Below are 24,431 nucleotides of genomic sequence, written 5' to 3' on the forward strand. Positions count from 1 at the left end.
TTATTGACGCCATCGAAACCCCCCGTCGGACATCACAGGGAGCGAAAGGGGAATTGCAAGGATAAGCTTCTTTTTATGTTCTTCGGTCGTTCTAGCGAATTCAATTCGATGGATTCGCCCTCTCATGTTTCCCTTTTTCTTTTTCTCCCCTCCTGTACGATGGCCCGGGCTGATGTCAAAACATGGCTTGCACTATGGCCACTATTCAACGTTAAAGTCTCAGATCGACGACAGATCAGGAGCGCAGGAACCAGGTCCAACGTTAAACTTATTCCGGAGCAGACTATTGCCTCATCTATGTCATAACGCCAGCCAATTATTGGATGCGCCTTGAAGGGTTGTGATGTATCACTTCGGGCTGCAAGTATGCGTGTCGATCAGCAACGATCGCTTTGTTTGTCTCGGGAATATGACAGGTGCGACGCCGGTCGCAGCACTTGATCCGCCGCGGCGAGATGGAAAGAAAGAAAGAGAAATCAGTTGACCCCCAATCTCGAAGAAGAAGCCGAGCATAATATACATGCACATATGCGATGAAAGACTCTGGAGCAAAGATAATGCGGTGAATCCATGTCTTTCCATCATCGATGCAAGGGGGCCGCTTGGTTATTGAACCATGCCAGGGCGCGAAACGAGGAGACACGAAAGGGGACTCGTTGCATCAATCATCTGCAGTGCTCACTTCGGTTGTTGATTGATTCGCCCGACCATTAGGTAGCATGGTTACAGAGAAGGGAAAGAGTCAGACTCACAACCTTTCTCCCTGTCCATCCATTCAATCCACCGATCAATATATCAGGTCTTTTGTCAACCAGGCGTCTCTCCCTGTCTCCGGGCCCGTCCCACTAAGGATGCGAGGGATGACAAGCACTGACTTTGGAGGAACTCTCCCAGTTTCCTCCTTGAAACGAGAAAAATATGCGGGCAGGCCGTTTACTGCTGTTGGCCCCCATGGAGAAGACCTGCATATGCGCGCCAGCAAGTCCTACAGTTCATTGAAAATGACGCCTCACCCGATCTCTCATGCTTAATTTCACTCTCGAATTCCTGTCTGAGACCTCACGGAAAGGCCGTGAAACCTCGAAACCCTCTTTAATCTCTTTTGTTTCGTCTTTCTCCTCTCGCCCATCATTCATTCCATCGCCGTCTTCGCCATCTCCCGCCTGACTTCATGTTGAACATGGAGTGCGATCGCTACGTATCGCCTTCTGACCGGTGAGTACCATGCAATTTCCCTACATTTCCCACAGCCGCGGCTCTTGCGATGACCAATGTGTCCGGCTAACTGCGTGAACGCATTGACCCAGGGCGGTTGTCGGTAATTATAAGCTCCATCCCGAGGCGAGACTGGAACTCGAAAAGCAAATCACGCTTGGTGGTGCATCGCATGTCGCTCCCAGCCGGTTGAAGGCCAAAACGCGTATTCTACGAGCATCCGACGTCCTGCTGTCCTTGGCTGGAAGATCTACAAGCGGTAAGCTGCTGCTTCCCCCCGGCTACCTACATACTGGTGCATAAGCGATCCGCGGAGGAGACTAATGGAACATGCACCCAATATCCAGATACGACAGAGCAATCCGCGAGCCTTGAAAATTTTCAGGAAGTTCTGCGTCTCTTCCCACCTTTTCGAGATGACGACGGGACCACCTTTGGAGCAATTGACGTCAAATGTCCCGACTGCGATGCGGTGTTTTCTTCCTCGTACGGTTTCTCTTCCTGTGCTCGGCGAGAGAGCTGGTTTTGACCTAACTGAGTAGAACCGAGCTCAACAATCACTATCTCACGCGATTCTGTCCCGGAGCCGCCGTCGCCGTATATGTGATGACGCGAGATCGGTAGTTCTTTCCTTCCCTCTGGCGGAGACGCGCTTGGTGCTAACTGACCTGGGTCTTCTAGGTTAATTACAAAAGGCTATCGCATGGAGAAACGACTCGTGTCTCTAGATTGTCGCCCCATGCGTTTCTTCTGCAACAGCTGCGAGAGACATTTCGCAGTCGGCGACAATGGTGAACGAGTGGACAGGCAGCGCAGTAGGATACCCTCCGACTACTTATCATTCGCGTTCTTCCCTGACAAGATATCTTTCGCAGACATGCCGTCCTTCGTCACCTGCAAACATTGCGGAGAAAAATGCAATATCTCGTCAGTATTTATACTCAGACCTCCAATAGCAGAACGCTTCTTACACGACGCAGATACGAACCCATCTTGAACGATCCCCGTGACGACGTAAGCTTTCGAGACGTTCAGAGAGATATGTCCAGTATATCCCACAGTCGGAGTCCCAGTCTCGCGCCGAAGAGCACCATGGGATCCAAATTCCCCACAACACCTGCATCGGGCGCTGAGCAGCCGTCTTTCGCAAGGCGTGCGAGGAAGTTGCGAGATTCATGGTCTCATAGGAGTACGCTCCCTCTCTTTTGCGAATGGCTTTGGGGAGACCGACCGGGCTAATCTGAGCAGAGTTTTCGCAAAGTGATGAAGATGAATTAATAGCGATCAGCTTTGCTGGGCTTTACGATTTGGAGAAAGGTCTGTTTGTCCACATAGTACAATAACCCTCTGTTACTGAATATACTGCAGTACATGCACCGAATGGCACATACCAGCAATTTGAGGGCAGCGCGACTGACACAACTAACGGTCAATCGGTATCCAGCTTCACTTCAAGTGGTACGGAGGACTTCTATTTTAAACACATATCCTACTATCACGAAATGTACTGACCGGACGCTCCCAACAGCCTGCGACACGCCCCTCATAGGCAGCAAAAGAGACGAATTAAACCTTTGCGCAGAAGATGAACACCACAGGAATCACCTACAAGCCGAGTCACAAGGGGATCTAATAGCTGCGAACGGCAGCCCAGGAGACACCGCGGTATCGCCGAAGAGACACTCGTTTCTCCGGAGGCTTTTCGGACGAAAGACTTCCAAGGGTAGGTAAGGCCAGGTTTGATTGTCGAATTAAAAACTAATGTTTTTAAAGGGCCATCGCGAACACGGTCTACGTCCAATCGAGGCAATAAGTTAATCAAGAGAGCAAATACGATACGATTTTCTTTGGTCAAGTACGCCCGGAGTGGGAGTAGGGCAGCCACACGGGAGAGCTTATGCACAGCAGATGAATCACAGCCAGTCGAGACCCCAGAGAGTAGGCAGGATCCAAATTCTCCGGTTGTTTCGGACGCAGAGTACATCGCATTGCTGCGAGGTAGCCAGAAAATCTTCGTCCACATGCAGTACATCTCGGGAGGAGCCGTGGTCCATGATGCATCCGGGCGTCAGCGGGTTCTTCAGATGGACGAAGTGGCTCAGCTCTACCTCCAATTGACGGACGAGTTGTCGGCTGCGACTATCTGGTCTCGAACACTGACTACTCGACTACGGGCAGAGGCGGCGTTCAATCAGGGAAACTGCAGGGCCGCGGTGGTCGAATACCATGACGCCTTGAAAATGCTCGAAGCCACGCCGGCGCTGGATGTCGATAAGCTATCACGGGCGGCCATGTTGCACTCACAGGGCCAGGCTTACCGCAATCTAGATATGCCCGCAGAATCGGAAGCGTGTTACCTGGAGTCGCTAGGTCTCTACAAGCGCACCCTGGGACGAGACTGCCAGAAAAACTACGCCGTTCTTCACGACCTCGGAGCCCTCTGCGAGAGAGATGGATATGCCACCGAAGCCGCCGCATTATACGAGCGCTCATTCGCCGGGCGACTGAAAACTCTCGGTAACAATGCCCCCGAAACACTGGGCAGCATGCAGGATCTTGCTTCGCTCAAGGCTTCGCTGGGGGACCTCGAATCGGCGCTCCTTCTCCTCGAAAAGGCGGTCCCAGCTCTCGACACCGTTTTCGGGCTGCAAAATGCGACGACATTGAACGCCATGAACCAGCTCTCCCTTCTGTATCAGAAGCTCGGGCTAGACAAGGAGTCTCGCACGATCTGTAGTCGGACAATTCCTCACTGTCGGACCTTCTTCGGCATCACGAGCCCTATCACCCGGGACGTTGTCGTGCGCTACCTCCAGAGCTCTGACAACTTTGATTTTCCTGCCGACATCAAGGACGTTCTCGACCAGTACCAGAAATCTCGCGATCCGGATGCCCTCCGCGTCATCCACCGTCTAGGCCGGTCATACATGGACGCCGGTCTCAACCGGGACGCGGCAGACCTTTTCGAGGCCTTAGTCGAAGACTTTCTCGCAGTGAGAGGACCGGAAGCCCAGGAGACGTTCGACGCGCTCAGTGCGCTGTGCGTGTCCCGAGAACACCTCGATTCCATCGACAAGGCCATTCTGGCCTACAAACAGCTCGTTCACATGGCTGGGCGGGCACCTGAGCACCACCACTCGCGCAAGCGAATCGCGTACGCCGAGAAGCGCATCTCGGAACTGAACCATCGACGAGACATTCTGGCTGGAGAGAGAAAAGATTGGATGCTACATGAGCCCGGGACCTGTGAGAACTGCGAATGCACCACAACGATCCTCTGCAACAGTAAGTCTTCTCCAAGCGTTCTCAATTGCTCCCTCCTAACACCACACCTTTCAGCCTGCAAGATCTTCCGCTTCTGCAACGAATCCTGCCACCAACTCGGCAAAGCCGCCCATTTTCCCTACTGCATCCCCTCCGTCTCACTGCGCGAATCCAAATCCCTCGCCGTGAAGCCGATATGTCCGACCTCCGCGCGCGACCAAGCCCTCTCCAAGATTCGCCGCTTCAACGGCAACAGCGACAGTCACAAGTCCGTGGCCATCACCGCCAACTACACCTTCTACCTGGACACACGCAACTTCACGACCTTCCGCATGCGCCTCAACACCACTTCCAACACCGTCATCCTCTTTTCCCTCGACTGCGACATCCAATACACCACTATCGACAACCCCCCGCTCGACCTCTCCACCAGCACCAACACCAACACCAACACGAGCACCTCCTCCCCTCTCTCCTCTTCCATCACCACCTCCTCCGCAACCGACATGAAAGGCGTACACTGGCTGTCGCCCGATCGCCAGGAAGCCATCTGCTACGAGCCCGGTGACGCATCGGCCACGCAGTCCCGGTACGTGCTCGTCACGCCGGGACGCGAGATGCTCAAGACGCTCATCGATAAACGCATCGGTGTGCGTAGCGGTGGCGGCGACGCTGATCGCTTCAAGGGTCTCGAGTTGCCGGATAGCGAGCTGATGGAGTATGCTCAAGGTTTGCTGTTGGATGGGTACCTTGGGCACGCGTTTATGTATGTTCTTGAGTGGGTGTGGAAGTGATGAGACCTCCGGGGGAAGAGTGATACTTTACTTATTACTATTAATATCGTGTGTTGTGTTGTTTATTGTGTGGATGTGAGCTGGTCGGTTCTTGTTCAACAGTTCCCAACACCTATCGGACTCAATTTGGTATGGAGAGGACAGGAATTGGTGGTATATATACCTTCTCTTCTTTCTTTTTTGCATTTCATTTTCATTTTCTGGGAGGGCGATCTTATTGATTGATTATTTGGGTGATATCTAAATATGTTTGGTTTGGATTGGCTTGGTTTTGATTGGATTTAGGCAAATGAGGAAAAGGGTGGATGAAGGACATTCTTTTCTAGATCAGATCAGATCAGATACTTTCTCATTCTACATGAATTTTCTCTACTATAGTCACTTGGTCTTTAATCTATGAACCCTATGTTTCATTTTTTCAATAAGAAAGGAAGAGAAAAGAAAGCAATGAAGCAAGTCTAAATTATATCATTGATTTAGTTTTAGTTCTATACAATCAAATTATTATTTGTTTTTCTGACATCCCAAATCTATACCCATAGGTCGCATGTGTCGGATTTTATATGTAGAATCTCAAGTCTGGTTCTTGAGGAAGAAAGTAATAAAAAAAATGAAAGGAAAAGGAGAGAAAAAGAGAAAAAGCCATGTGCTATCAGTGCAACGCTCGCTTTTCCAAAACAACTCAACACAATCAAGCCTTCGCTCGCTCAGAAAGACAGAAGTGCAACCATAGTGAAAGGTATATGTTACAGGACAAAATAGGGAAAGGACCTCTAAAGACACAGCCTTTGCCTTTAGAATCGAAAAGGTAGAAATAGTAATAGTGGCAAAAGATTGAATAAACGCCAGCTCGTGAAGTCGTGAATGTTTTCTTGAAGCTTCAGGTTGGTTGAACTCCCACCCTGCAGTGATGATCTACCCATCTCTGTCTATGAAGGGGAGTGCGGGTCTTCCTCGTCATCAGACTTGTACGCGTCGTCGCTCTCGTAACCATCTGCTTCCAGAGATCGTCCGCGGATCCCGAAACTCAGGATGAACCCGACAAAGGATGCAGCGGCGAAGACTCCAAATGCCATGGCTTCACCTTTGGGTTCGACGCGGGATGCGAGAGAGAACAGACCGCCGGAGATGAAGGGGCCCACAGCACGGCCGGCGGCGGAGAGGGTTTGTGCCAGGCCGTTGAGGGCGCCGAGGACGGCGTGGTCAGGGGCAGAGTTGGTGATCTATGCGAAACATCCGGTTAGTGGGGCCGTAGATTTTCTGTGCAGGGGCAATGGGGGGTGGAGAGGTGCCTTACAAGAAGTAGTGCGCTGGTCAAACCGCCCACCGTAGCCACGGTCTTGACGAGCAAAGCAAAGCAAAGCTCCGCCGCCATTAGGGCAGTCTTGCCGCTGACCTTCCCATCGACATCCTTCCCTTTGTATCCGATGAAGGGCATTAGGATGAACGCGACGACGAAGCCGAAAAGACCGGCTCGGTAAGACCATCGATTGCCCATTTTATCCCGCAGCCGGCCAAAAATGCAAATCTGAAAGAGGATAGTGATAAATCCGGAGAACCCTTGTGCAAGACCGATTTCTTCAGGGGTCAGTCCTCGACCGGTGGGAGGCGCGGCTTGCGAAAAGATAGGGAAAAGCGCGTTGAACGAGACGTTGCACAGTGCGAAGATCAGATACGTCGTCAAAAGTAAGATCGTATCGCGATTCCACAATTCGCTGGTGAGACTCTCGTGGTCAGTCCCCCGGGGACCTGACGCCTCGGAGGCCGAGTCTAATTCGCTATCGTGATCCTGAGACTCCGAAGAGTGATGCCGGAGCGGACGATACGGAACCGTATGGGGCGGGTGAACCCAGCGCGCACGCTTCGCCATGCTCGTAAACTGCCAGAGCCAGGAGAAAAACGACCGAACCCTATGCCCGATCTTGGGCAGACTCTCAGCGTCTTCAAGACTTTCTTCCAAAAAGAAAACAGACACGATCAAATCCAGTATGAGAAGTCCGGCGGAGAGGGCATTCGGCGCGAGGTAGGGGTAGGGATTCGGTTTACTCGAGTCCCACGGAAGAGTATCGAAAATCAACAGCCCTCCAAGCAGAGGGCCAGTAATCCCTCCCACCCCATAAAGTACCGGGAGGTAGGTAAACGCCTTCGACTGGTTGCTTCGATCCGTGATTTCACCCAGGCAGGTGGACACCAAGACCTGGTTTCCGTTGACGGCACCCAGCACGGCTTGCACGATGATAGCCTGCACCAGCGTCTTGCAGAAACCGAACGCGAAGAAAGACGCCGCGGTCAAAACGGTCCCCAGCAAGATCACCGGCTTCCGTCCCACTCGGTCCGATAGCCACCCCCAAAAGTAGTTTGTTATGAACTGCGCAATCGCGAACGCAGTGGCGAGACTCCCAACGTATACACCGACCAACCCCGGCTTCACCTCCGGAAAAGAGGAAACCATTTCCGGCAGGTAAGGACTGATCGAGTTGAACGCCGTTTGTTCGCAGAGGGAGATCAGCGCCAGGACAGCCATCTGCTTCTTCGGCAGAGGCGAATGGTGATCAGTCCCATGACGATGGGATTCGTCTTGCGGGTCATGCGAATGTATTCCCGACGACTCCGACTGGCCGGAATTGGGTCTTCCTCGAGATTTCGGTGGCGGAGTATCGAACGTCTGGTAATGAAGCGTGGATGAATGTCGCCGACTGAGCGGGTCATGCTCCGACGGTTTCATCTTGGGGGGAGGGTAGGCACGCGCACACTGGTACAGGAAGGCTCGGTTCCTAGGATATTTGGATGATCAATAAAATTTATATCTTGGTGGCACCTTCAAGGTCAGTCCCGGAAGTGGCGCCGAGGCTCAATGGCCTCTGATCTGTTGCGGCGTGGGGGATTTTGCCCCAGACGATCTAGGAACAGCCAGGGGAAGAGTTGAGGCCACGGGTGTCGTAAGAAATAATGAGTGAAGGCTGATCGTAGAGGCAAGAGGTCCAAGACTGATTCAGTCAAACCAACGATAAATGATGTGCGTAAGAGGAATGGAGGCAAGAGAGGAAAGGAAAGACCAGCGCAAACCGGGGAAGAACATGGATGATGTAAGCGCTGCATTCTGGGCTGAGTCATCGTCATCCAGACCATTGAAGATCGACGGATTTAGTTAATATCACTGGATTAATTAGCCTCAGGGGCGATTCATTTCCGCTGGCTGCGAGTGAGGTCATGACGAGTGTTCCCCTTGTCCCTGCTTTTTTGGAGATGCGCTGCAATCGTTGGAGAAAGATGCGAAACCGGGGACGAGCAGATGATGTCATCTCCCCGGATAACTAGTTAGTTAACCAAATATATATCTATAAATATATCATTGAACTCTGGTCTATGATTAAGGCATTGGAAATACACGAAGCCATATTAGATTGCAGCTCAAGAGCCCTCATAATGTAAATCATAGCTAAACATTGATCCACGCCCATAATGCAAGAAAATCACTTCATCAACAGATTAACCGCCCAAGGCACACTGAGCCCTCTCAGATCCCCGTAATGCTGACCAACGCCCAAGAACACGATGGGAATGCCAGTGGCATGTACCATGCTAACCAAGGTGCCAACCATGTCGCCAACGGTGTCGCACTTGCTGATAATGAACCCGTCCAGGTTTCGCCCTGTACCAAAGGCCTGGTTGAAGTTACGCGCCTGCATCACACTATCCGTACCGACTAAGGCTTCTCCAACCATGAAGATCTTGTCCGGTCGCGCGAACTTGGCGAACTTCTCTAGCGACGACATCAGACGCTGATCGTTATGGCGACGACCGGCGGTGTCGATCAAAACCACGTCGAACTTCTGAGCTGCCCCGTATTCAACGGCGTCCTTGGCGACGTTCGCAGCATCTTTGCCGTACCCCTTCTCGTACAATTCAATCTCTCCAACGTTCTCGCGAGAGCTGAGCTCCTTCAAGTTTCGAGCGTGAACACGAAGTTGCTCCACGGCTCCAGACCGGAAGGTATCGCACGCAGCGATCAAAACGCGGTAGTTGTTCTGCAGTAGGAAGTAACAGATTTTGCCCAGGTTAGTCGATTTGCCAACGCCGTTGACGCCGACAATCGAGATCACGTACGGGCGCGGAGATGCTTGTCGGGTTTTCGGCGAGGTGACGGTATCGATTTCACGGAGCAGGTCCAGGGACGAGGTAGGCGTCAAGATGTTTCTTAGAGAAGACTCCATGGCCAAACGGAGGGCCGCGTCCACGCTTTGGAAGTTGCCCGTCTTTTTACCGACCAGTTCGCGCTGCACGCCTTCACAGAGCCGGACGGCTGCCTCGCGCGCCACGTTCTTCTTCAGAAGATGATCCTCCATGGTCCTCAAGGGCTGGTCCAGATCGGCCTCGGTCAGAACCTTTCCACCAACGATGTTGCGCAGCATGCCGCCGATCGCATTAAAGCCCGAGCCAACGAATCCCGACGATGCGGAGGTCTTCGCCTTCTCATTATCTGCGTTCTCAAGAATCGAATGGACTTCGTCGCCGAGATCTTTCAGAACAAATTGACCCTTGCCGGTTCTCCGTCCCCAAGAGTCTGATGCAATATCCTCCACAGCCGGGGCCGCTGTCTCGTCGACTGGCGCGGAATAGTCGAGCACCGCGCCGTCATCCTCGTCAGCCATTCCGTCGGCATCCCACTTGCGGCCTTTCTTCGCACTGCTGGTTGTCTTTCCCTTGCGAATTTTCTCATCGCCGGAAGAAGCGGTGGCGCTCGCGTTGGCGGCCTTGCGCGCACGTCGAGAACCACGAGGTCCACCCTTCGCCGTCAGAATATGACTTGCCGCGGGCGTTGATGGTCGAGAAGTATCGGGGGTTTGGGGTGGCGAACTCTCATCGGAGGTCGACACGCCTAGCGCAGCTTGATGCTGCGCTTGGAGGTTGTCAGCAGGGTTTCTCTCACGCAGTAGACAACTCGTACCTTTGAGGAGGCCAGGCATGGATGGCGGCGGCGGACCACCGTTGTCAGACGAGACCAGCGGGTCTTTTTTGTCTCCCGCATCGGCCTCGAAGCCTTCTGAGGTGATCGCACCCGAAATGTCCTCCAGCTCCTTCACCTGTTGATCGAAGTATCGGTCGAACGGGTACTCGACGATGCGAGCGCGGGTGCTCTTCAGTTGGTCCTTGTACAGATCGAGGAAGATGGTCGAGATATTGTCCAGGAGTTTATCGATCCAACCGAGATGGAGCAGGGACTGGTATACGGCCTACTCATGTCGAGGTCAGCAATGGGTTAGGATAGTCTGAGGGTTTCTAAACGTACCACAAAGATCAGATTGAAATCCTTGGCCCTCTTCCATTTCAGCGTGTACTTCTCCTTTTTGTAAACGGGGTATGCGTTATTCGTAGCCTGAAGTTGAACTTTCTCCTCGATAAAGACATCGTTGATAAGGCTGTTGACCACATGAGCGCCCACCGTAGCGTAGGATCGCGACCACAGAACCACACCGGAGGTGGAGAGAATCTCAAAGGCTTCCAACATTTTGAACAGTGGACTGCAGGGAACGGGGATGTGAGAGAGAGAGATTTGGGGAAGAAGTCGATCCGCAAGACGGTGGGGAACAAATTGCGGGCGGCAAAAGCTGAGCTGTTCGGGGAGCGGAACTTTCTCAGCAGCCACGTATAAACCCAGTTGGGGCCCATCTCACTCTCTCTCTCCCTTGACCAACCTGCATCGCTTTCTCTACACTACCGAAGCTCCCCCCACACCCCATCCTCTAGGCTCCTTGTGGTCTCCGATTCCTTTGATTTCTTCACGATTGAGCTGTGAGAAGCATGTACCGCCAGAATTTTGCTCCTCCACCCGCGCAGTCGCCTCCGCTTCACCATCCTGTACCGCAACATGTGTCCACCGTCCCTATGATGCGTTCACCACCTCCCCCGGCGTCCCAGCAGTCTCAAACGGCCGGCTATGGCAACCCATACCAGCCCGCCCCTACGCAAGGTGGCAGCGGTACCTACGCCCCCGGATTCGGGGGGTTCATCAATGATCCCACGGCACAGATGGGATTCCAGGTCGGGAAGACCGCGATGGCTGCTGGACAGGAATACATGGAGCAGAACGTAAGCACTGAGACATGCACCCTGGTGCGATATGGGGTCTCCCTTGCTGACAGGTCTGCCGCACCTCCATAGTTCAACCGCTACGTCTCGATACCCGCGCTCAAACACTACTTCAACGTCTCCAACTCCTACGTTCTGAATAAGCTGGTCCTGGTGCTTTTCCCATGGCGACACAAGCCTTGGTCTCGCCAACAAGCACGCATGACGACGGCCGCGACGGGGCCGAACGGCCAGATCTCCCAACAGCAGTACTCGTCCATGTTCCTGCCCCCTCGCGATGACCTGAACTCGCCCGACATGTACATCCCGGTCATGGCCCTGGTCACCTACATCCTGCTCTCGTCTATGCTCGCTGGATTTCGAGGCAACTTCCACCCGGAGCTGTTGGGATCGACGACCACGACCGCGATTGCGGTTATTCTGTTCGAAATCCTGTGCCTGAAAATGGCCATGTACATCCTCAGCATCAACAACGAGTCGCAACTTCTGGATCTGGTCGCTTACTCGGGCTACAAGTTTGTGGGAATCATTCTGACCCTGGTCTTCTCGGAGGTCCTGACCCCGGGGAGGGGCACCGGCGGCTGGATTGGCTGGGTCGTATTCATCTACACATTCCTGGCCAATGCGTTCTTCCTGGTAAGTACAACCCCTTATGATTTTCTTTCGTGCTTGAAGAAACCCCTCGCTCATTCATCTGGGTTAGCTCCGCTCCTTGAAATACGTCTTGCTTCCGGACTCGACTAGTGATGCGTCCATGCGCACGGGATCAATGCACACCGTCGCCCGTTCGCAGCGCAACCGTCGCACCCAGTTCCTGTTCATCTACTCCTACGTCGTCCAGTTCATCTTGATGTGGGTGCTGAGTCGGGAGGGTCCCATCGCTATGGTTTCTGCCAAGGCCTCTGGCTCCGGGGCGTCTTCATAGTGCGCGATGCCGATAGACAGAGGTCAGGAGAAAACCATGGCGGCTTAATCGGGGAACACTGTTTGGTAGATGGCTTGATTACGATCATTATGTTAGATAAATACCACATCTATTTTGATATGTTTGCGTGAATATCCATATGAAGATCTATCTATTGGTATTGTTGACTTGCCCACTACGTCGGGGTGAGTTACAGGTAGGGTTGAGCACGAGGTCTAGACCATTCTCGAGTTTTCAACCGGGACTAATTTAGATGCCTAGAAGAGCGAAAACTACGGCAGAGTACTCCGTATATCTTGAGGAAAGTTCAAGTAGAAGTTTTTTTATATTAATCATTTCAAACTAAACTAAAGACTCCAGCCAAACTCGTGCGAGAAAAATTCCTATAAATGCAACGTTAGAAAAAGAATCCCAACATAGCAAGCAAGCAAAATATGCCGAATGAACGTCCTCAGAGATCTTGGTGATTGGGGTAATATCATTGCCAAAGGCATCAATTACTATCTAGGTGCAAGTTGTCTTCATAGGACAGGGCGACGAAGAAAAGTGGAGAACGTACTGAAGAGATAATGAGAGCAGGTGAAATGGAGCGGTGATTCGAGAAAATCTGCAAAGTCTGATTGAATTAGCAACGTGATAACAACAAAATGTGAGTGACAACAGTTGAGAAGTTTTCAAAGTATCAGAATATGTAAGAAAATGAATATCATGCTTCAGTACTGCTTAAGAAACCCCGGCGAGGGTTTCACAGTACCGGGTCAATCGCAAATTACCGCATCATGTGAAGTGCAGAGAGAAGGAAGAAAAAAGAGTAGGACCTACCAGTGAGAAAAACAATAAGAGCAAAAGCTGAAAGATTGTTAGTGAAAGCGACTGTCAACAGAAGTCCAGAACATCATCTTGTTCGATCTTGTCGAGCTTGCAAAGCTGCTCACAGAAGGAAAAACCCAAGCAGGGAAAAAAAGCGGCGGAAGTTTAAAAGCCGGCGGGTCGGAGCGGAAGAACCCCCTTGGCCGGGATCAGGCGCTAAGGCTCCTTAGCAGCCCTAGGCCACACAGCGGCGGACGGTGAGTGGCTGCTAAGCGAGATTCTGTGGGCAAAGGGCCGCAACACCGAAATTCGCGATCCGGCAAGCCAGAGCGAACTTGTGCGTTTCGGACGATTCCTCGACAACCCCGACCCCTTCGACAACTAATTTCTCCCACCGACCTCCCGGAGTTTGTCGACCGTGAGTTCATGATCGCCTTGGCCGTATCCCGTCAGAACTGTGATTACTGAGTCCTCTTTTTTGTCGCCATTTTTAGGAAGCCTTCGCCATGGCCGATATCGATGTCAAGATTGCTCAATGGAAGCTCGTTGAGGTTGGCCGCGTGGTCCTGATCCGCCGCGGTCCCTTCACCGGCAAGCTGGCCGCCATCGTTGAGATTGTCGACCACAAGCGTGTATGTGTTTCCCGGATTCTGAGGACAATGTTTGGAGGACATGCGAGGACATGAAATACCGGGGAGGCAAACGGGAATTTATCGGCCATGATATTGACAAGAGTCGCAAATCGATAGGTTCTGGTTGACGGCCCTTCCACCGAGGAGAACAAGATCGTGCCCCGTCACGTCCTCCCTCTCTCTGCCGCCACCCTCACCCACTTCGTCATTCCCCAGCTGCCCCGTGCCGCCGGTACTGGCCCCGTCCGCAAGCTTTGGCAGAAGAACGAGATCGATGGCAAGTGGGCCAAGAGCAACTTCGCCCAGAAGACCCAGAGCGCCGAGCGACGGAAGAACCTTAACGACTTCGAGCGCTTCAAGGTCCTCAGACTCAGGAAGCAGGTACGTTGAAAATATTGGATTATTTGCGTCGGTTGCATTTTGGGCCGTGTCGGAGGAATTCTACGGGTGGGGAGTTCATCTGCGACTGCAATGGACCGAGGATTCTTTGAACGGAGCTGAATGCGCTTGCGGTACGACTGGACTTGACTGACATTGAATTTCTCCAGGCTCGCTTCGAGGTCCAGAAGGCTCACGCCAAGCTCCGGGCGGCTGCTCCTAAGTCATAGATGGTTTTTTATGAGGCTCGGTGCATAGTGTGATGGGGTGCCTTGGGACGGTTAAATATTGCTGAGGGTTTATTTTATTTTTCAGCAAAAAAAAAGACGCTGTACGCTTTTATCATTGACAGCTTAAAATGATTCGAGAACCTTGATACCTTCACGGGTTATGCTCGTACGTCACAATAGACGGCACCCTTTTTCAGACCAGTGTATGACTGGAATCTTTATCTAATATCGATCTTGGTATTGAAATGACCGGTCCACTCACTACCTCCGTTGGAATTGGGGAGCGACCAAAATAAGCTGTAATCTTTGATATGCTCTGGGTCCATATTTTATGATTAATACTTCTTTCTTACGCACCAACGTTGCCCAGAATTAAAATCAAAATCTCACTGAATATCGTAGCAATTAATGTAATAGAAAATTAGCAAGTAGATGGCCTTGTTGATTGAACGTGGAGGTTCGATCTGTAGATACGTCGCTTCTGTGTGTCCGGGGTGAGGGTCCCAATAAGCTCGCTAACGATTTTCGGCAGGATGACATTCACACAGCTTTGCGACTTCACAACTTCAACCAAGGCAAAAAATACCCCCTCATCCACCACAGTCCTCTTTCTTGCGACTAGGTATGTAATCGCTGAATTTCCGGTCGCCATTTTGAATTCCGCCCTCGATTTTGGGTATTTCCTACGGGTTTGTGGGAGAACCTCGGGGGGTGGTTCCTTGGGCCATCCTTCTCGAGCCTCCCCAACCTAAGCGACCAGTTCTGAATCGAGAGACTTGCTTGCTAACCATCACTTTTTTCTAACGACAGCCCTCTTTTAGGCTCGTTCAATTATCACAATGGCTGACCCCCGCGTTGAAGAGATCCACGACGAGGAGCCCCAGAAGGCGGGCGTTGAGGATGCCGGCAGCTCTTCTGAGTCCGAGGCTGGCGAGGAGCCCACCATCCCCGGAGGTGCCGCCGTCACCATCCACTCTCGTAACGAGAAGAAGGCCAGAAAGGCCATTGGAAAGCTCGGCCTGAAGCACGTCCCCGGCATCACTCGTGTCACCCTCCGCCGTCCCAAGAACGTATGGATACCAACCCCGCCTTTTTACGACAGTTGCTGCTTGAGAGGTGTCTTTGGGAGAAGAACTGGATACAACTTCGATGGAGCAACAGCTATGAGGGACATAGAAGGCTAATGTATCTGTTTCTACAGATCCTCTTCGTCATCAACCAGCCCGACGTCTACCGTTCCCCCTCCAGCAACACCTGGATGTATGTGTCTACCCGTTTTCCCGGTTTCTGTGATGAAGCAAAGTTGGCTTACTCGTTTCAACAGCATCTTCGGTGAGGCCAAGATCGAGGACCTGAACTCCCAGGCCCAGGCCTCCGCTGCCCAGCAGCTGGCTGCCGCTGAGGCCGCCGCCGGTGGTGAGCACGCCGGTCACGACCACGAGCACGACCTCGGCACTGCCAAGGCCCCCGAGACCGAGGCCAAGAAGGACGAGGAGGAGGATGATGGAGAGGCTGTTGACGAATCTGGCCTCGAGGCTAAGGACATCGAACTGGTTATGGCCCAGGCTAATGTGTCACGCAAGAAGGCCGTCAAGGCTCTACGGGAGAACGACAACGATATCGTGAACTCGATCATGGCTCTCAGCATATGAGCTCTGCCGCATTGATTGCACGCTATCAGTGGCTGAAACGTCTTAGCCCTGCTGGCAGGATGGACTTTGGGTGCGAGGTCAGGTTGATATCCCCTTGGATGCGTGTACTGCCAGGCCCCATAGTGTAAATCATATAGTCAACCCAAAAAAAGCAGAATTACATGATCTGAACCGATTGAATGTTTCCATCCGCGATAACCATCCATGATGTAATCAATTTTACAATCTAGTAGCCAAAAACATAATAAATGAGCCCATAGAATGCCCCATATCTGGATCCTAAGCGCCCAGATCCGAAGCACGCAGCAAAGTCTTGGCTCTCGTCGTTTGTGGCCGTTCGGAACACGGGAACCGCCAGTCTCACGTGACGGCATCCCCATTCCAAACCTTGCCGAGTCAACCCTCACCTCTCCGAACCTCCTGCTTTGCACGTTGGACTCCCCTCTCCACCCCATCTCCCTCCCAACACACTCTTCAAAATGGCTGCCGTACGTGCATTGAGCTCTCTAATCTTGCCTCCGACCGATCATGTCGGGAATTTTGACCGCTAACCCGTCTCCGTGGAACAGCGCAGCGCCGCTCTCAAGATCGACTGGGTCAAGGTCTCCAGCTCGCTCGGCCTCCGTGGCCAGACCGCCACCTCTCTCCAGGCCTTCAAGAAGCGTAACGACGATGCGCGCCGCAAGGTTCAGGCTCTGTCCGAGCAGCCCCAGACTGTCGACTTCGCCCACTACCGCAAGGTCCTGAAGAACCAGGCCATCGTCGACGACCTCGAGAAGCAGTTCAACGCTTTCAAGCCCGCCACCTACGATGTCTCCCGCCAGCTGAAGGCCATTGATACCTTTGAGGCTCAGGCCGTCCAGAGCGCCGAGCAGACCAAGGGCAAGGTTGAGGCCGAACTCCGCAACCTCGAGAAGACCCTTGAGAACATTGAGACTGCCCGCCCCTTCGACGAGCTCACCGTGGTATGTTATGACAAATTGCCAATATATCAAATGGAACAGTGCATTGACTTTATTCTTTTTCTTCTTCCAGGACGAGGTTGCCGCCGCTCAGCCCGAGATCGACGAGAAGACCTCCTCGCTGGTCTCCAAGGGCAGATGGATGCCCGCCGGATACAAGGTACGTCCCATTCCCTGCATATATTGATCTCCAACCTCCCAAACACCATTGCGTGTGCTAATCCGTTCTATAGGAGCGCTTCGGCGACATGTCCGTGGTTTAAATTGCCAGAACACTTTTTTCTGTCATTTTTTTCAAGTCTCCTTTATCCATCGACCTGTGTACTCGCACGACGAAATCTCCTTTTGTCAAGCATGTTGGCCAGCTAGGATACCCTTTGCGTCTGGCAGTGTGGTGTCGGTTGTTGGATTGTGTATAGAAACAATGTTCCATTTAGAAGATGATTTTCTTCGTGCCGTGGCTTAGTTGTTGTGTTGTGTTGTAGCGTAGAGTAAATATATCTGTAGGAGCCGTTCCTATATGTAGAAAAATGACTGCTTTCAGTTTGTACATTTCCGTTAGGCTTGATGTTAGAAGTCCTTGATGTGATAGCTATTGTTTTCATCTGCAGAAGATAAGAGTGAATGAATAGCAAAGCCGTGTCGGGATATATAATTGCAGAAGCCGATCATGTACTCAAAACTGACATTAGAAAATCACACCCTGATTTGAGCAAATATGGAACAAACCAGATTATTGACGTACAGATAAATCAATAACGTCACATAATTTTAAAATAAATATAGAATATATAATAAATATAACCTACCTCGCGCGAAGTGAATGCCTAGCAGGAGAAAGACTAACCCAGCATGTTGTCCACGTCTCGCCCACGATCACCCTGTCATCAACAGTGCTGCGTGACATGGTCTATATGACCGATGGAACAATATGAAAATATTTAACTTATACCTGGGAGTTCCTCATTACATACAATAATAGAGTAACCCGCGGGATTCGCAACCTTACCTAGTAGACTGCTTGAGGAGTGGGTCCTTATAGATGCTTGGTGCCTGAGGTGTAATCTGCCGAGCATTTTTGCCGTTCGTTTGTCCCTCCCTCTATGGCCATTTCATGTGGGCAACTCATGGAGAGGCATCTTGCCCTTCTACGTAGCATCTTATAATCTTGAATGTTGATGGTATCAACTACATTCTACGCTCGACTTAGGAATCTATAGAAAATTTCTAATCGGAGTTCTTTTAGACACATGTATGATTGCAAGAGTGAAAGAAACAAAACATAGAATGAAACGACGTATATAGTTAAAACCAATGAACAAAACAGGTACATGTATGTTGAATACAGAAGCCAATAAAAATCACAGAAATTCAAAACAAAAACAACAAAACAGGCGCATAGATGTCGAATGTAGAAACCAATAAAGACCACAAAAACTCAAAACAAAAACAACAAACTGGAACGCATCAGGAGCAAGCAATAAACAGACCAGCTTCAAACAGTGAGAACGATGATAGTGAAGTCGCATTTCGAATCCAAGGATCAGTTATCTATCATGATAGCAGTTGGAGACGTTGGTCGTTCTAGAGATAAAGTAGACGAGATCTCGAAGGACTGCAGCTTTGGTTGGCAGAGGGCAGCGGCAGGGCAGGGCTGGACCTGGCCCAGTGCTCCCGCCAATTATGGGTTGATAGTTAAGGTTATGTGTTTTGGGATCAAGCCTGCCTGGAGAAGACAAAATAGTTTTAGTCACCTCGTTGCCTAGTAAAGAACTCTTTCGATTATCCTCCTGGGTATCAAGAGCGTACTATCCCTGGCGTTTAGACCAAGCTCAAAGACTGTCAGGTTCACTCAAAGGTTCTCGAAAGGATGCATGATGAGATATATGGCGAGGATTATCCCGATGATGTGATAAATTGGCGAGATTAGGCGTTATTAGGGAATGGGCTAGATATAGAAAAGGGCTTGGATGATCATGTTTCAGTGTTTATAACTCGAATCTAAATGTCTGTGGAATTGATACTAAACATAACAGTTTTAAACAACAATCTTGGTTGCGCGATCCGACATCTATACCTTATTCTTACACAGACAGAGGAGCGAATCCGCTAATTGATGACATTACTCCCTTTATTCCAGCTTTCCTCGACGCGCACTTTATCCCTGTATTCCACTAAGCTACCTTCAACCCGAATTATGGGCTTATGGTGATCCATAATCATCATTCTTTACTGTCCCTATCCGACCCAGGTCGCTCTAACTACATCGCCACGCCACAACATCGTTTGAAATGCGCAAATCACCCAAAGCTATTTTGTAAAGCAGTGGAGTGACTGGCAACGTACGACATGCCCTAGGCAGATTTAACTGGGCAAAGATGCTTCAGTATCCCTCCCAGCTTGTAACTATTACAACTAAATCTTGATCCGACATGATTTATAAACAACAAAGACACAGTTAACATGAACTAATCCATTATTAAGAAATACCAACAGCCCGTACACAACACCAACTAGCAGAAAAACATGACTGCTATACCTCTCCCCCGGTATTGTATTCTGTGATAAGACGTTATGGCACTTGCTAATAGGTGCTACTATCTGAGGGAAGCATGTCACAAGGGAGTACCAGGGCGATAGACTACTGATAGTAGTCTTCTTGCACAAGAGGGCAACTCATTTGATCGGGCCACTGGGTAAGAATAGCTGCCTTGGCCGCTTCGATATGGGCTCGATTCACCAAAAGACCGTGCTGATCGAATAGGGCTAGTTGGTGATCAGTCCAGTACCTGCAGCCCTGGCCCTGAGCGTTAAATTCGTACTTGTGCCGGCCATGCTGGATTAGCAAGTTGACAAGTTCGCGCACCGTGCTGCCATTCGGAACGTCGAGTTTCACAACCTTCTCTGTTGGGCGCGAGAAAGCGTCTTCCAAAAGGCTAACTACCATATTGGCCTTTGAGCCGCCGGGGATCGAGGTACTGGGCACAACGTAAGAAGGTGTGATATCAATGCGAACTGAACGGTTTGCGCCAATATCAAGATAAAGAGACCAGTGATCACCTCCTTGAGGGAGTCTTTCGTGGCAAGCTGCGTCGACCCACCGGACAACCTGGTTCATCATTTCGTTCTATTGTGCAGCGGGGACGAATTGTAAGGGTTGGAAAGCGGGCCTTTGGAAATTCAGCCCCGCAAAGCCACTTGTAGTCGGCGCAGTCGATCTATCAGAGATCGGCTCACCGGTCGATTTCCCGGAGGTAGACATTGTAGCAGAGATTGATGAGACTGTGTATGTCTTGCTGGTTAGATATTGTAATCTATACGACCAGTACACGCCTAAACTCACGTTGGAATTGGAAGGCGACCAAGGATACTTCTTGTCACAGGAAGTAGTTGTTGGAACAGATAGCCGGCGAGTCTGCTGAATCTATCGAGGTTACCTTTATACGCTACCTACCGATTACATTGGTCCAGAAATCCGTGGATTGGGTCCCCACCATCATTTGTCGACTTAGCGTTGCAGCTAGTCATATGACATCGGGTGTCTTAGAAGGGCTGACATGGACACCCGATGACGCTCCCTTGTTTCAATTTAACAAATTCGTTCTCACCCACTTGGATATTGCGCCCCGTAACTTGATCCTGGATCCGCATGGCAAAGTGTGGCTGACCGACTGGGGTGAATACCCTGATGGGTTTGAGGTTGCATCGCTTAGAGCACGTAGGACCGAAGTCCCAGAGTATACTGATATGTTCCTTGAGATGCTTTCCACAACAATCCGAATGCATGAGGAGCTATATCGATAATTGAAATGGATTTCATATGCTATAACCACTGGCCAATGGATATTTAGGGAGAGAGTGGTTTGACGTTGGCATGTTGTGATATAGCATACTTGAGGAGGCGGGCACGTCTTCGGTACCTGCACCTGCAATATTTTCATTATGAGTTTTAGCTTACTTTCCATGGATAGAAGACATCTCTTGTGAAGACAGTCAGACACCCTCAGACGCTATTGAAGAAGAATCAGGAACCTTTATATCAAAGACGAAACCCAAAAGAATGATAGGGAATTCAAAGAAACAGATGACAAACGCCATGCTATACCGCCGTGGATTACCTGTTCCACTAAGGTATATTCACTAACACTGGGAAATTACTGGCATTCTCGCGTCTTCTGGGGCAACCTTGATAGCGTACTTGACTTTGTAACTATTTGTGTGCTGTAGCGAAGAATAAGCAGGCATCGTTAGCCATGATGATTATTCTTATCGTGCTGATACTTTTTATTTCTTACTTAACTTATACTTATCTGTTTTCACGTCTTAGACAAAATCATGTCAAGAGTCCTCGTCACTGTCGCTCAGTGATCGCCGGAAATCAACCTAATGAACTCAATATACTACAGTCAAGGGCATTGCCCAACGCAAGTCGTCGGTTTGCATTCGGAATCGACAACGCTTTCACCAGTGCGGATGATGTCTATGTGAATGACTTCATCTCTAAAGCGACGCATGTAATTAACCTTGGATATCCCGACTGGAAACAACTCTCAGTCATTCTTCATAGTGCAGCTCAAGATCGGATGGAGAACGCGGACGAAATTCGAATCAAAGAAATGGTACAATCTCTGTCACTGCGAGCGGCTGTGGCGGTAGCTTGGAAGGAGAAATTCAAGGTTGATATTGAAGACACAGACCTGGTCAATCTAGGAGAAGTTATCAACTGCGTGTGGATAGCTTCAAAGGACATACGTACCACACGGGGGTTCAAAGACAATCATGACCTCCAGAAAGCTCTCTCTGTCGTTTTTCCTGACCATAATCTCACAGACCCCCGAGAGAGCCCACTAAACTTCATCCTCCCAGCTTTCGAGACCTTGTGGCGGATTGTCCTCATTACTTTTATCGAGGTTGGGTTCAAGACTGGCAGGCACCATCCCGAATGGCGAAAAACTCTCATTGCATTTGCTCAGAACCCTACAAAATTGCAATTTGAAACAGCAAATCCCATCTCTGCTGAATTTCTTGTCAAAGAAGCGCTTCGTCTCTATCCACCCACCAAGCGAATCTATCGTGCACACAAATCAGCCGCATCACATACACATAGTATTATTGCGGCGGACATAGAAGCTTGCCATATCGGACCTACAATCTGGGGACCAGGTGCTAAGACATACAACCCATCAAGATGGGCACATTTGACAAAAGAGCAGAAAAATGCTTTTCTTCCTTTTGGAAGTGCCCCTTTTACCTGCCCGGCCAAATCAGTCTTTGGACCGCGGATTATCAGCTTGCTTGTTGGGGTCTTGTTCAGTCAGCTACAGGGAGATTGGCGTTTAGATGGTGTTGACGATCTGGCTCGAGAGAGATTAAAAAATGAGAGAAATTCATACGACGGAGCGGTTTTGGTTCGCTCTTCATGAACAATAGCCTTTGCTCTAACTCGACAATTGGAACGCTGGACTTTCTTTGTATATTAGACCGTTGATTTTGGCAACAAGCATATCAGTGAACTCCTAGTGATTGAGTACTCCGTAGGGTAAATAAACGAGGTGGGCCTTCGCCAGCGCTAACTCGAAGAGTATAAGTATAACATCGACCACCGTTGGCGCGGGCTCTAGGCTCACTCACGTGCTGCTCTCATGATGGAAGGTGGCGCCCGTATCGCAGCGGCAAAGAACGTGCACAATCCACAGTTCAACCTCCCGAAACCCAAATTCTTCCCATGTGAGGCTATCCGATTCCATTGAAATCCCCAACTCTCAATCAAAGGGTCCGGTCCAATGGGGCAAGCCTCTTTACCGGCTGTAAGCCGGTCTCGCCTTGAATGTTTACCCGCGGAGATCATCCAGGAGATCTTCCTCCATTCTCTCGAGTTCAACTTCCCTAGAGTGTCTCGATACATCGCTGGGATCCTTTCCAACACGGTGATCTATACTTGGCTCATTCGACTCGCGTTCAGCAGCGCCAACGAGGGCTCAAAACGGGGATTGTTCACTCCGGACTTTTTGCCCGCGCCATTGGATTTCTGGGCTCTTTCGACAGAAGAGCGGAGAGATCTCCAGACGGACATCCTAGCATGTGGCTGGTGCACCTTGCCGCTGATTCAAAAATGTCAGCGGCAGTACGTGGAGCAGGTTATTCGGCGCCAGATGCAGGACCTCGAATTCTGCGCGGACGACCTTCCCGCGCTGGCTGAGATGGGCCGTCGTTTCGAGAGTCTCGAAGGGTACGAAAAAGATGAAAGGCTTCACGGTAAAGGCGATATGGTCCTCAAAGCCCACGACCGAACCACCGAAAAGGAAGCACGAGTGGCAGTATGGTTTCATCACGGAACTGTACAAATCCTACAGCCTAGCAGGCTGTACACCCGTCACGATATCTTTCAGCTGCCAGACTGCTCAGCTGTGTGTCCCCCTCGCATGCCTGACAAGTTACTGTGCCCGCCGTGGACCGAGTCCAAGCTTGAATTTCTCCATCTGCTTTCGACGACCGCGTACATCGACGAGGACTCGTCCTTGTCGCGTTCGAAGCGTGTTCTTCGACAGCTGATCCGGGACCGTGACTTGGCGACCTTTGAGCGATTAATGCAGATGCAGGTTATGGCACAGGACTACAAGTATCCCCAGCGCTGGCCGGTACCCACCATTATCTTTCGCGCGGCATTAAAGTATGCAGACGAACGCGACGATCCGTTCGTTAGGGTTTTGGTGAACCATTGCTGGGAGGATATCCCGGGCGATGATTTGCAGCTAAGAGACCAATTAATGACGAAAGCAGGGCTGAACAGCGTGGGGTGAGATCATACGCAGGCACGACAGGTCACAGACAATACTCTATCGGCATCAAAAATTACAGACGTCATGTCGCGCATGCAAAGTGGAGTTACTCGGGATTAAGAAAGCGGGAAGATTATTGCATTGCTAAAATACACGCCGACCGAGAAAAAAAGCCTGCTCAGCATGGGGTATGAAAACATGGAAAGGAAAGCGAAATAACTATATCACAACGATAAACATCCGACCAAAAACCCATCACGCATAATTATCATAACTCGTATGGTTCAGTCACCGAGACGAGTGGTGTCATATCCTTGACCTCCGCGTTGTTCTCCTGCTTCGGCCGCAGTAACCACAGGTGAGGCAGGTGATGACGGCACGGCAGACAGACAAGACACCCTCGATGATGACCTTGCAGACAGCCCCGATGGCATTCACGATGGCCATCAGACAGGCACCGATGGAATGGAAGATGCCAGTGATCTGTGGAGGTAGTCAGCATCTTACTCAAGACATGCAACGCGGAAGTGAAGGGAGGAGACAAGGACGACATACACAAGACACGACGGCTCCCATCTTGAAGGTATTATGTCAGGTCTTTTTATTTATTTGGAAGGCTTCGAGGATTTGTTGGGGTTCGATAATTTGTTCGAATTCGAGTTCGAGGAAGACTGGGAGGGAGACGAATCTCTAGTAGGTT

At 50.7% G+C, this 24,431-nt stretch overlaps 9 protein-coding genes across 9 annotated transcripts; 7 read left to right on the plus strand and 2 right to left on the minus strand.

Moving 5' to 3' along the window:
• Nucleotides 1–1,171: 1,171 nt before the first annotated feature.
• On the plus strand, nucleotides 1,172–5,273 carry KD926_005619 (tetratricopeptide repeat protein; the record flags this gene model as incomplete). The annotated part of the gene is made up of 11 exons (XM_053098805.1): nucleotides 1,172–1,215; nucleotides 1,308–1,474; nucleotides 1,563–1,701; nucleotides 1,758–1,835; nucleotides 1,897–2,142; nucleotides 2,196–2,404; nucleotides 2,464–2,532; nucleotides 2,584–2,643; nucleotides 2,744–2,938; nucleotides 2,989–4,500; nucleotides 4,555–5,273. The coding sequence occupies 11 exons, from the start codon at nucleotides 1,172–1,174 to the stop codon at nucleotides 5,271–5,273; spliced, it is 3,438 nt and encodes a 1,145-aa protein (XP_052957305.1).
• Nucleotides 5,274–6,202: 929 nt separating this feature from the next.
• KD926_005620 (signal recognition particle receptor subunit alpha) lies at nucleotides 6,203–10,782 on the minus strand (the record flags this gene model as incomplete). The annotated part of the gene is made up of 4 exons (XM_053098806.1): nucleotides 6,203–6,496; nucleotides 6,571–8,025; nucleotides 8,768–10,507; nucleotides 10,564–10,782. The coding sequence occupies 4 exons, from the start codon at nucleotides 10,780–10,782 to the stop codon at nucleotides 6,203–6,205; spliced, it is 3,708 nt and encodes a 1,235-aa protein (XP_052957306.1).
• A 293-nt stretch (nucleotides 10,783–11,075) lies between these two features.
• KD926_005621 (protein transporter YIF1) lies at nucleotides 11,076–12,288 on the plus strand (the record flags this gene model as incomplete). The annotated part of the gene is made up of 3 exons (XM_053098808.1): nucleotides 11,076–11,363; nucleotides 11,436–11,999; nucleotides 12,067–12,288. The coding sequence occupies 3 exons, from the start codon at nucleotides 11,076–11,078 to the stop codon at nucleotides 12,286–12,288; spliced, it is 1,074 nt and encodes a 357-aa protein (XP_052957307.1).
• Nucleotides 12,289–13,604: 1,316 nt separating this feature from the next.
• KD926_005622 (60S ribosomal protein eL14) lies at nucleotides 13,605–14,338 on the plus strand (the record flags this gene model as incomplete). The annotated part of the gene is made up of 3 exons (XM_053098809.1): nucleotides 13,605–13,730; nucleotides 13,848–14,111; nucleotides 14,279–14,338. 3 exons carry the CDS (start codon nucleotides 13,605–13,607, stop codon nucleotides 14,336–14,338), a joined length of 450 nt encoding a protein of 149 aa, XP_052957308.1.
• Nucleotides 14,339–15,177: 839 nt separating this feature from the next.
• Nucleotides 15,178–15,990, plus strand: KD926_005623 (nascent polypeptide-associated complex subunit alpha; the record flags this gene model as incomplete). Its single annotated transcript, XM_053098810.1, has 3 exons — nucleotides 15,178–15,408; nucleotides 15,540–15,598; nucleotides 15,663–15,990. 3 exons carry the CDS (start codon nucleotides 15,178–15,180, stop codon nucleotides 15,988–15,990), a joined length of 618 nt encoding a protein of 205 aa, XP_052957309.1.
• A 479-nt stretch (nucleotides 15,991–16,469) lies between these two features.
• On the plus strand, nucleotides 16,470–17,215 carry KD926_005624 (F1F0 ATP synthase subunit d; the record flags this gene model as incomplete). Its single annotated transcript, XM_053098811.1, has 4 exons — nucleotides 16,470–16,478; nucleotides 16,560–16,955; nucleotides 17,026–17,112; nucleotides 17,186–17,215. The coding sequence occupies 4 exons, from the start codon at nucleotides 16,470–16,472 to the stop codon at nucleotides 17,213–17,215; spliced, it is 522 nt and encodes a 173-aa protein (XP_052957310.1).
• A 2,378-nt stretch (nucleotides 17,216–19,593) lies between these two features.
• On the minus strand, nucleotides 19,594–20,073 carry KD926_005625 (uncharacterized protein; the record flags this gene model as incomplete). The annotated part of the gene is made up of 1 exon (XM_053098812.1): nucleotides 19,594–20,073. The coding sequence occupies one exon, from the start codon at nucleotides 20,071–20,073 to the stop codon at nucleotides 19,594–19,596; it is 480 nt and encodes a 159-aa protein (XP_052957311.1).
• Nucleotides 20,074–20,480: 407 nt separating this feature from the next.
• Nucleotides 20,481–22,375, plus strand: KD926_005626 (uncharacterized protein; the record flags this gene model as incomplete). The annotated part of the gene is made up of 2 exons (XM_053098813.1): nucleotides 20,481–20,670; nucleotides 21,318–22,375. 2 exons carry the CDS (start codon nucleotides 20,481–20,483, stop codon nucleotides 22,373–22,375), a joined length of 1,248 nt encoding a protein of 415 aa, XP_052957312.1.
• Nucleotides 22,376–22,735: 360 nt separating this feature from the next.
• Nucleotides 22,736–23,752, plus strand: KD926_005627 (uncharacterized protein; the record flags this gene model as incomplete). The annotated part of the gene is made up of 1 exon (XM_053098814.1): nucleotides 22,736–23,752. One exon carries the CDS (start codon nucleotides 22,736–22,738, stop codon nucleotides 23,750–23,752), a length of 1,017 nt encoding a protein of 338 aa, XP_052957313.1.
• Nucleotides 23,753–24,431: the final 679 nt, after the last annotated feature.

The sequence above is a fragment of the Aspergillus affinis genome (genome assembly GCF_023601865.1).
Source record: "Aspergillus affinis strain CMG 70 chromosome Unknown NODE_28_length_305421_cov_87_880826, whole genome shotgun sequence".
Classification (NCBI taxonomy): Eukaryota; Fungi; Ascomycota; class Eurotiomycetes; order Eurotiales; family Aspergillaceae; genus Aspergillus; species Aspergillus affinis.